We start from the raw sequence: 12,500 nt of genomic DNA, 5'->3' as shown, positions 1-12,500 counted from the left end.
TTTTAGCTTTTGTGATCATCACATACATTGATATAAACTGGCCTAATTTAGAGGAAAGGGATTTAATGTCAAACTTCAAGAACATCCTCATATATTGAAAGAACAATTTGTGTTAGAAATTCAAGTGGTTCCATTTTGTAGGAAAGTTCTAAGATACGGTTCCTTTCTAGAACAATCTTGAAATAATGCTTTTTATTTGTGAAAAAAGTTGCCAAGTTTGTTCCAATATAATTTTTAAGCATGCTTTTAATACAAAAAACTATGTTAACTTTCTAACTCGGGAATCTTGAAAATAGTTTCTGTAAAACGTCGCTTATTTGTCTAGAATTTTACGATTTCTTGAAGTAACGGTTAATGGAAAATTTATAATGAATAATTACTACGTGTACTATTCATGCCCTGGGTTTTTATCATTATATTTACACAGGTCTGTCATTACACTTCCTTTCTTTTATATTCACAACTATAAGGATTTGAAATATTTGACAAAATACATATTATTTGTATGCCAATTCTCAGATTAGCACTTCATTTTACCCATTGGTTATCTTTCTTTTTTAGATAATGTTTTGAACAATGTAACCAAAAAATAAAAGTGGGGAGGTTGAGTATCAACCATATAGCTAAAGTGGTATGTTATCGGAACTTGATTTGAGATGCGAAAATAAATACTCTCTTCAACTGCATAAGTCTAACTAAAACCAAAATTAATAACAGTGTCATTTAGATTAATTTTGATACAAAGAGATATAAATCAAAGTGCCAAAATGTGAAAGCCCTTGCAGGGGAGTTGCGCCTTCAGTACACCTCACAAGGGTCGTTGTATGCATTGCTATGTGTTTTTCTGCCAGCACTTCTTAGCAGTCTACTTTAGTCTTTAACGTTTCCTTTCTTTCATCTTGCTAACTTTAATTGCTTGGCGTTTCCTCCGTTGTCCTTTCGAAGTCTGTCTAAATCCTTACAGGTGTAAGTGACTTTCCAGTCAACTTTATCAACAAGTGATATTTATTAAACAGATATTAATCGTCAGTTTTCCCTTGTAGTTTAATTCCTGAACTTGAATCAAAAGCCATGGAAACTGGAGTCAATGATTGGTTTTTACATAGCACGCATTTTCAAAAATTATATTTTTTTAAGTCTTTCACCATGTAAAAATAGTATTATTAAACTTCCGTTAATCGCTGCTGTTTCTGAATTAATTTTGCATTGATAATTTTTTTCTTCAACGTTATGAAAATCAAGAAATGTTAAATTCATTTCAGTCCATTTATTTCGCCCATCACAGAAAATACATTTCATAGCAAAACATGGTTTGGGTGCCGGTTATTCCATTAATTGTGTAGCACTCATTTCATCAATCATACAGCAGGAGTATGTATCCTGAAACGGAAGTGAATTCTGATGACTCCTAATGATTTGATAAAATGAACTGAACTGTATGGCTTCCTTTTATTTGTGGCTGTGACTCTTCATTTCGATAATAGTCAATCAATTAATCAATTGAAGTCTGTTTGTGAGTTGATTGTCAGATGAGTGGATTACAGGTGTAGTAAAAGGGAGCGTCTTGTTAAGAATTTTTCTTTTGGTGATTACTGAATATATGTGTGTATATATATATATATATATATATATATATATATATATATATATATATATACATATTTATGTATACACATATGTATATACACACACATATATATATATATAATATATATATATATATATATATATATATATATATATATGCTACATATATGTGTGTATGTACATATGTGTGTCCATATATATTATATATGTATATATATAATTATACATACACATTATATACAGCGTGGTGATGGCAACTGGCTAAACCCCAGACATGATTTGACATGTCTAAGGCCTTTGTCTTTCAGTGGACTAGAAACGACTGCATTTGTTGTCGTTGATACATATGTATCGACATAAATCATATATATATATATATATATATATATATATATATATATATGTGTGTGTGTGTGTGTGTGTAAACCCTTTAGTTTACTGATTATTTATGGCTTACGTTATAAAAAAAAAATTGAGGTATCATATTTGCTAAGTAATAGCATCGTTGATACTGAAGAACAAATTATCAGAATTCTACAAACACATTTATCTATGCGTTTCCAACATCAATTGTTTTATTTTTACCTTTTGTCTTCAGTATAATCTTATATATTTCTAACAATGCTTATTAATCATTAAGGATGCACAGTCTTATAAAGGTCAATGACTTGAGTGATACCATTTGGCCATTTGGCCTTGGCCTTTACTTTATATATATTATTTTGTTGTGTAAACCTTTCTTTGTTTATTATTCCTCTACTCTTTTTATTAGGTAAAAATGTAATGGTGGAAAAAAATTTCAGTGCTGCGATGCACTGATCTAAGATTATACATACTGAACTTGAATATTTAAGAGTGACAATTACTTGTAAATTCCGGTTGGTTATTTCAACTACGAGACACATTGAAAAAGAAGGAAATAAAGAAAGCACACCGGGGCTGCAACTTCTCACAGTTAATAATATCAACCATTTGCCTCTCAAGAAGTGCAGTCGTTCGTGCGTGCATTCGTCTGTTTGTGTTTGATGGTGTTGGGGGCGGTTGAAGAGGTGGAGGAGGCGCAAGCGAGTTAAAACCCCCGAGTTGGATGGTCTTAACTGCCTCTAATCGCGAGTGTTGTGAGGCTTGTTTCATAAGAGAAGAGAAGGAGGATAGTGTGTGTGTGTGTTAGAGAGTGTGCCACACACACAGGCTCCTCGTCTTTTCCTTCATTCTTGGGGTGTTGAGTAGTTCTCCTCGCGTTCCCTCTGTGTCCATAGTGAGGTTCTGTCCCTAAATATAGGAGGTGGTATCAGCCTCCTGTAAGCGAACGACCCTAGCTACGATGGGTGACCTCATTTGAGATTCAATTGCCTGGCTGCCCGGTCCGTCTCTACCCGCCCCCCGACGATCGAAGGTTCGAATGGAATGGAGGTGAGTATCGTTCTATATGATATTGTTATGGTGGCGGTAGTGTGTGACACTGTATCCTGGTGTATCTGTAAGTATCTCTATTACGCCCCTAGGACTCGCTGATATTTTTTGGACGAATATAGCTTATACAATTGAGTACCACAGGTATCCACCAGATGGATGGATTAATTTTTTTTCTTATGATCACTAACACAGCATATATAGTTCTTCATCGAAATTAGTCACCAAAAAGGCTTGACCATTGTTTACATGAGCACAAACTTAGCCGATATTTAGATATGTGTCGGTATTTGTTGACATTTTTGGGGCATGAACTAGCTTATAGGGTTAAGTAACGGAATTATTCCTCAAAACTTGATGGGAGTATAAGCACAGTTTTTTCCGAGTTCCAGTTATTAGTGCTTTTATAAAAGAACATGACATCCATTGCATTCAGCAACAAAATCATATATTGTCTTATTGATGTACCCGTGTTTTATTTTCTTCGTATTACCTTAGGCATGTAGAGGGTCCTGCCTACATATGTGGATGGATATAGTATTTATAGGTGTATTTCGGTAAATTATTCCACTGAAAACCATGTTTTGGTTATTTTTAGGTCAGTTGGAGGTGGTCTATTAAAGCCAAATTGACATTTAGTCACACAAGCCTTTTCGCCCTAAGTTTGCTTTGCTCAAGTTTTGACAAGCTAGAGGACAGGTGTAACATTAGTCAATAACGAAAATAGAATCGCCCCTTGAATAATGTTTAAAATTATTGAGAAAACAACAAGCCTAATCTAAGCATAAGGAGGGTTGGCTTTGTAATCATTACATGGAATTTGACAAGCTAAATAAAAAAATGGAATATAAGGCTCATTATTGGTAAATGATGTTTGTAAGAAACTCTGTAGCCATTCAACAATGAGTTGCAGCTCAGAATTTGATTTGTTTATAAAAATCGCCAAGGTAAATTAATTTCCTAAGAAAATTTTTAAAATTATGGCATGCAATAGCTAATATTAAAAGATTTTATAAGATTTTCCTTAGGAGGCTCATTTTGTTGCAGCCTCGTCTGTTCTGTGATTAACACAAAGCGTATACACACACAGCAATATATATAAGTGTATATATATATATATATATATATATATATATATATATATATATATTGTGTGTGTTAGTTAACAACTTTTATGTTATGTACGTTAATTCCCAAACAACGGTAGGAAATATGTTGACCTAGGTTAGACATATTCTGCTATGTTATGGTAATCTGTTAGGTTAAGTATTGGAGGCTAAGTACTTAGCTTACTTGGTTAGGTTAGCAAACATCAATGTAATTTCTTGGATTCCTGAACCTCTAGCATCTAGATCACCTAAGGATCAGTAATAAGGTTAGGTTGGAAGGTCATCTTGTAATTGTCCACATTCTCGTGTTTAATAAATATTTTACATATCGGGGATTGGATATATAGAAATCGAGTGTTTTCACCAACAATAATGATCAGAAATGTGTAGACAACTAGATAACTAGTTAGGAAAATACCGTATATGGTTCATATATCCGGCAAGTAATTGAAATACTGTATCTTACTATTGATATATATATATATATATATATATATATATATATATATATATATATATATATATATATATACATACATATACATACATACATACATACATACATACATACATACATACATACATACATACAACCCCACCCCCACACTCATAAATACGATAGACAGTAACCTTAGTAAAATTATAAAATAAGCCGCAAAACGAAGGATGACTTATATTGCTTCTATGAAAAGAGGGGTTGAAGAAAAACAAAATTTTTCCGGTGTTTTCTTAGGAATCCTGTCAGAGAGAGAGAGAGAGAGAGAGAGAGAGAGAGAGAGAGAGAGAGAGAGAGAGAGAGAGAGAGAGATGCAGTAAATACCAAAGGCATAGAATTCATTAAGACCATCTTTTGGTGTCGTGTCATCCCTATTGGCACTTCCTACAGTTACACCTTAAGGGGCGGCAGTAATACTTATTCGTAATGAATAAAACAGATCATTGCCACATGATAGGGAATCGTCGTTGTAAACAAACCCAATGAAGTCAAACGAAAGGTGATCTGGGGTAATTTGCTGTTGCAGAGGGATTAAAAGTCGGCTATTTTCACACTTGGCCGAGGAAAGGGCTTGCATTTGCCTCCCACAACCGCCCTTTGGTATGTGTACGTCATGAGTTGCTTCTTTGCTTGCCTGCTCATTTGTCTCTGTCATATCTTTAGTTGTGCTTTTAGGTCGTCTTAATAGGCCAGTCTCGCTCATATACGTTGACGTAACTTATGAACCACAAGTTACCGTTCCTAAAATTCAGTTTTTTATTAGCACAGCGGATATCGTAATTTGGAAATTTAAGAGTATAAAACTAGCACAGTGACAATTTAAGACGCAGTCTGACATTTAATTTACTTTCACTCTTTGAATATATACGTAGTTACATCTAACCCTTCTCTAAAGCGCATTTGGCGAAGTACTGTATCTGTTGTTATCATCTACTAAATGCTGATTCGCTATAAGCAATAATATATTTCCTTAAGGATGTTACTGTACGTGACAAGGTGCTCTGTAGGCATTACTAAAGAATCTTTGCAGCCGCCCATAGTCCACAAGCCGCGCCCACCTTTTAGGTTTCTACCTCTGCGATCTCCTGAATTGGGGCATATGACTCGAATAAAAACGAAAAAAACTATCAGTTGCTTTCATCTGATAAGTTCTGGTCTTCAATTTGCTTCTTCACTGCCTTATTTTATTTGAAGCCTTTTCCATTTATTTGTACATACCAAGGGTTCCTCATTGTCATTCATCGCAAGCTTCTTGGTCCCTTGATAAAGAAGGTCATACACCATGTCATGCATAAGCTTCCGCTGGATGAGGGAGTTGACTTCATTGCAGTTACAAGAGGGCCTACATATTTGTGTAGATACACACACAATATACTATATATATATATATATATATATATATATATATATATATATATATATATATATATATATATATATATATATATATATATATATGTAATATGTATCATCAGACGTAACTGGTCCACTGCAGGACGAGGAATCAGACAGGTTTTTTCCTCTCTCGTCTGTATATGGTCTTTCTATACCAGAAATTTTCTTACCTCCTCAACCCCTCGTCTTCTGTTCCTTAACCCTGCTTCTTGTTTCGTATTGTTATTCCCGTTATTATTCTTTCCATAGCTATTTGAGATAGAGGAAGTTCTGTATTTATGATTTTAGTACGTTCATTTCAGGATCTTATAAACTTTCAATATCTCATATAAATGCAAAATTAACTTTAACCCATGGCTTCTTTCCTGTTAGGTCCCTTGTTTCTCCCGCCTTTCGTGTTATTCTGTTTTTTAATAGATCCAAGTATAAACGACTTGTGTTCGACCTGTTATACGTTGCCCATTGAATTTGTTGATTCATATCTTAAGGGCTGAATGGCCTCAGGCCCAATTCCTGAACCATTTGGGCTAAACTCATAAATCCAAACCAAATTATGAATGGTTAGCATATTGAATACTTTTCTTTTTAGAGAAAGTGGCATTTTAAGTTTCATAATCTCATTTTGTTTACCAAGAGCTCTCCTTTCCATGCGTATCCCTCCTTTGATTTCGGTCTCATGTCCTGGGCAAGAATTTACTGTCTGTCCTAAGTGCTTATATTCCTTAATAATTTCTAGACTAGAGGTTGGTCCATAACCCTTATTTGTTGTCTGCATTCTCATTAACGCAAAACAAGGGATTATGTAAATAAACCTTAAAATGGATAATGCCAACCAGGCGAAACCTGAAGCCCACTTCCTGATGACGCATTCCCTGTGGGTCCTGCCAGTTACCAACATTCCCAAGGGCCTGCAATTCTCCACATTCAGCTTTTGTGAACATTCGATTACACTAGCTGCTGTGCCGACAGTATCAAAGTTGGGTAATGGCCATTCAATGCACAATTAACTCGAGTCATCAGGAACTCTTGAGCTTTTGTATCACTGCAAATGGGTTTCAGGAGAGGGGAGGGGGTTGTTAGGATTTCACGTGAGTGGGGGATGTCTACTAATTGCCATCATTCATCAGTCGTGGGTTGTTTGCGTTCTGTGTGAAATGGTTTCCCTTTGACTTATTGAGTTGACTTGGAATGGTTTAATAATAAGTTTTTCTTCTTATTTTCCTGCAGGATATTTTTCCTGGATGATTTAACGTAAGGTATATTTTGGTATTTTATTTTTTTTCCCATATAATAGCATTTAACTTTCATTGTCTGTAATTTGGTCAATTAGACTTGGATCTCATAATAAATATGATTGCTTGAAGATAAAAACGGAACCTCATGACTGTGTTTATGTTGTTTTCAAATAATCAACATATAACTTGTAAGTTTAAGGGTTGTGGTGGCCGATGTGGTAATGTCCCTGACTGGTGATCGCCAGACTGGGGTTCGAGTCCCGTTCAAACTCGTGAGTTTCTATAGTTGCTGTAACCTCACCATCCTTGTGAGCTATGGATGGGGTGTTTAGGGGAGCCTATAGATTTATCTCCTGAGTCATCAGCAGCCATTGCCTGGTCCTCCTTGGTCCTAGTGTGGATGGAGAGGGGCTTGGGTGCTGATCATATAGTCAGTCTCTAGGGCATTGTCCTGCTCGATGGGCAATGTCACTGTCCGTTGCCTCTGCCATTCATGAGCGGCCTTTAAACCTTTAAGTAAATAACGACTCGATCTTCATTAAATACAAATGTGGCGAGTATGCTTTACGATCCTCTGTAAGGTGAACTAGTCATGAAAATCACTTCCCATATAGTGAGATTATTTGTGCATTTCTCTTGTCGGCATTGTCGCAACCGTAATGTGCAGATCAAGATTATTTTCTCTCTCTCTCTCTCTCTCTCTCTCTCTCTCTCTCTCTCTCTCTCTCTCTCTCTCTCTCTCTCTCTCGTCTATGACCGACTAGAGGGAACAGACGGACGGGTTCATAAAAACTGAGAATGAAGCTGTTCATCGAAGTAGCAAACTAACTACCTATAGTCCATTTCTTTTAGCGATGCATATTTACACCGACTCGCAGCGGTGCCCTTTTAGCTCGGAAAAGTTTCCGGATCGCTGATTGGTTGGACAAGATAATTCTAACCAATCACCGATCCGGAAACTTTTCCGAGCTAAAAGGGCACCGCCGCGAGTCGGTGCAAATATGCATCGCTAAAAGAAATGGACTATAGTTGTTAGTCAGCCATTGTGGGTCGCAGCTAAGGTGGAGACAGAAAACTGACATAAACGTCTTTGTCCGTCATAACCCTGATCCTAAGGGGCTAAAACTCAAAGAATATTCTCTCTCTCTCTCTCTCTCTCTCTCTCTCTCTCTCTCTCTCTCTCTCTCTCTCTCTCTCTCTCTCTCTCTCTCTCTCTCATTGTCTTTTATCGCAGAAATATTCAGCTCAGTGAATTGAAGTTTATCATCTAACTGTTAATTTCTCTAAATAATGAAAATGGGCATACTTTTTAAGTTACTGGTGTAAATAGTTGTGAATTGGAAAAGCAAAGCTCGATCGATAACAAACCTAAATTATATGTTAAAAGAAAGCCCCTGATAGTCTAACGACTATAGTTAAGCCATTGCGAAAATTTGTTTACTGCTAGTGTCATCGCATTATTTTTTCTATAATAATAATTTTCTTATTATAGCAGGTAATTCTTATTATGATTACTAAAGCTCTTTATTTCCACTAGCACCGTACTTTTTTTCTTAGTGTACTTAAATACGTTAATTCACTTAATAATATATTCCTGAAGCATCAGTCTACTTTAAGAGAGATTACCTCATGAAATCCAGTAGTTTGTCTCTGAATGTCGCCTTATTTACCACCTATTCGCCTTAACCCTTTCGGATAGGCTGTTTACTCATGAGGGAATTGTGTAAAAACATTTTGCATGATGAAAAGCTTGTGTTCAACCCAAGACATTTTAAGGGTTGCTTGTGGGTAATAACAAAGCAGGCCTATTTGATTTTCTTTTTCATATTTCAAGGAATTCCTTTATTCCATCCTGGTTTTTCAGTGTGGAAAATGGGGTATGTCCGCCATGCTGTACAAAAGGGATTTAGAAATATTTGGAGGATCCACGAATAAGCCAATACACTCTTTACTCGTGTGCAAGTTTTAATATAGATACATATTTGTCAATTATTACTGGAATTATGGAAATAACCAAGACTCAATCGAAAAACTAAGCATCCATAATATTTATAAAACTCCAACGACCTTTTGTTGACCTTAAGTAATGGTAAAGAAATGTCGTTCGTAGAAGAATATTTAAAATAGGTTATTCTGTTGGAAACTGGGGGACGAAATTTTTGTATAAACGACGTGATGGTCTGACATGTTTGCATGAAATATGTTGAGTGGGATTCAATATTTGCCCAGAGTATGGAGTGGGCGGTGAAGTGGCTGCTCTCATGGAGAACGAAGCCATTCGCTTGATGGAATAATATGAACTGGAAGATAGATGAACTAGGGATGTTTGAAAGGGCAGGAGTAGAAAAGACCGATTTAAAGCTGGCAGCGAAGAGGAGGTTCGATCTTGTGATAGTTGTCGTTACTAAGATGTACATATAGACTTTGGTCGTTACTATGGCTGATTATTATTATTATTATTTTTATTATTATTATTACTATTATTATTATTATTATTATTATTATTATTATTATTATTGTCGTTGTTGTTGTTGTTGTTGTTGTTGTTGTTGTTGTTGTTGTTGACGCCAGGATTTTATTGTTAATCACAGTACCTCCACAGCCTTGCAGTTGAAAGAACAGTTGATATGCATATATCATATATGTATGTACGGTATATATATATATATATATATATATATATATATATATATATATATATATATATATATATGTGTGTGTGTGTGTGCGTGTGTGTATGTATATGTGTATATATACGTATATATATATATATATATATATATATATATATATATATATATATGCGCATATATATATATATATGTATGTATATATATATGATATATATATATATTTATATATATATGTATATATATATTTATATATATATATATATATATATATATATATGTATACATATATTTATATATATATATATATATATATATATATATATATATATATATATATATATAATGTGTGTATGTATCAACAACTTCGTAAAGACTAAATGTTTCAACGTTAACAAGTGGTTAAATTTCTGTGGCCATCACAAATGCCTGGGGCTATTTTAGTAGCAATACGAGAACACCATATATCCGGGAGATTGATGAATTTGTCTGGCTATCTGCCTCTGAGGGATGCTCAGATCTTTTAGGAATTCCTTACGACGACCGGGTAAGGTATTAGAATTCTGCCCGTCCTTCTGGGAGATCCATTTAGAATTCGGCAGTTGGGTGTTCTCTCAAAGTTCCTGAAGGATCCTTTGAAATGGATGGACGCTTTCTTTCCGAAGTTGGTTCTCTCTCTCTCTCTCTCTCTCTCTCTCTCTCTCTCTCTCTCTCTCTCTCTCTCTCTCTCTCTCTCTCTCTCTCTCGAGGAGAGGATGACGAGCAGGCACATGAATGTTATCATTTAATAATGTACTGGGTATTGATTATCTGTTAGAGAGAGAATGTTTGCCATCAGTGGGTGTCCTTGAACTTGGCTTCCAGCAGCCTTTGGCATTGCCACAAGATGGTTGATGTTATTTTAAAACTTAAAGGAAATTGAAAAGGTTTTGTGATGACTTATTACAGACTGAAAAATAATAATATTGAGATGAATTTTATTTATAAGAAAATTCTTTTGAATGGAATTTATTTTATATAAAAGATTTTGTTAATCGATTCCTAATGTATGTTAGTACACTTAATTTCCATCAACTTTATATCGATGGATTTTCCCGTAGAGTAGTGCCGTCAAGGGACCTAGAGCAGAGCACTGTTGGCATAAACTAATGGGTCTTTACTGCGTCTCTTCAGACACAAACTACAAATACTTGATAATTTTCTGCTTTTATTTCCTTTCTCCCGTCTTGCTGTACAACTTCTCACGACTTTTACTTCAAAATTCAATTGCGGGGAAAAGTTTATCCTAGTTTCGCCTTAGGATTGAATGTCTCCATGGCCCTAGCGGTGGCCCTTGTCACTGAATATCCTTAAATCAAATCATTGATGGTTATACTGGATGGTGTCAATAAAGGCATAATGCTCGTATATACATTATGCAAACGAAGGGAATTAATATCGTACATTTAATTAATGTCATATTTCCTCAAGAACTAATCACACCCACCATGATATAAAAGAAAAAAGAAAAATAGTGTATGTTGTAAAGGAGAAATCAACCAACTGAGAATGGTAGCCGTTTTTTTTTCCTTTTCAACAAAGGAAATGATTTTGTAATCGTTAGGTATTATGGCGCACCTGAGCATTCAAAGCCGCAGTGCTTTCATCCGCATCAACAACGACAGGTGACTGATGTAATGTTACATCTGGTCCTTAATCAGCGCACAGGAAGTACAGATTCAGCATTAGTAACGCACAGAGATTTTGTACTTTTATCTCTGTGCCTTAGGTTCTGAAAAGGAAAGTGAAAACGGTTATCTGTACTTAAATGTGAGCGTTCAAATTCTATGAATATGTATTTGCTTAATGCTTGCTTAGCCTTTGCTTGTTTCATGCAATATGAAATTGCGCACTTTCTGAATATCCTTTATATAATAAAGAGCAACGTGTCTGGCAATATATATATATATATATATATATATATATATATATATATATATATATATATATATATATATATATATATTTTTTTTTTTTTTTTTTTTTCCTGGGACACTCAGCGGCAATGGCAGACGTATGACTACTCGATCTTTCGCGTTTCTCTGGTAGGGGAAGAGAGAGTAGTCAGAACCTGGTGAGAGGAGTACCATAAGAAGTATACTTGAAAATCACAGTCTCCCACGCATTGCCCAAACTGCCGAGTTGTTGTTAGGAAAGGGGGCAAGGTGGGAAGGGTTGAATCTGTGTGTGCGTGCGTGCGTGCGTGCATATCTATTTAAACATTTAAACGTCGTTTTTTATGGCTCCGGTACATAAGCAGTATCATAATAGCATAATAACAATGATAATACACTAATCGCTTCTCAGTTAAGGACTCTTAACTGGAGGGGCCTACTGTATTCCCTCAGAGCCCAGATGGTTCATGGTCGTGATAGCTGTGGTTTGCCGGAAGTTAGGAACAATAATTGAACCGGATGTTACGAAGGCACATTTGTATTCCCCCGGGATGGGATTAATCCCTGCGTGGGGTTAACACTCCAGTGATTAATTGTGTCGTAGTTAATCCTACACCTGTAGGTTTTGCTATCTTTATTTGTCTTTTTTTTCAGGCCCTTAAAACTTCACTCGGAAAAGATATATTTCGTATATTATGGCT

The 12,500-nt window shown here is 35.3% G+C and overlaps 1 protein-coding gene across 6 annotated transcripts in view; it reads left to right on the top strand.

Moving 5' to 3' along the window:
* Positions 1-12,500, top strand: part of LOC137631732 (CAP-Gly domain-containing linker protein 1-like) — a 588,803-nt gene that overhangs the window by 82,089 nt on the left and 494,214 nt on the right. Inside the window, exon 1 of one of the 6 annotated variants that reach the window (XM_068363621.1) lies at positions 2,368-3,000. The exons of the other annotated variants lie outside the window; for them this stretch is intronic. Within the exon in view, the coding sequence (XP_068219722.1) occupies positions 2,995-3,000 (6 nt within the window). The 5' untranslated portion in view covers positions 2,368-2,994. Of the gene's footprint in view, positions 1-2,367; positions 3,001-12,500 lie in introns of those variants that run through there. 6 annotated transcript variants of the gene reach the window in all.

This window comes from Palaemon carinicauda, chromosome 40 (assembly GCF_036898095.1).
Source record: "Palaemon carinicauda isolate YSFRI2023 chromosome 40, ASM3689809v2, whole genome shotgun sequence".
Classification (NCBI taxonomy): Eukaryota; Metazoa; Arthropoda; class Malacostraca; order Decapoda; family Palaemonidae; genus Palaemon; species Palaemon carinicauda.
This window is presented reverse-complemented; position numbering and strand designations above follow the sequence as displayed.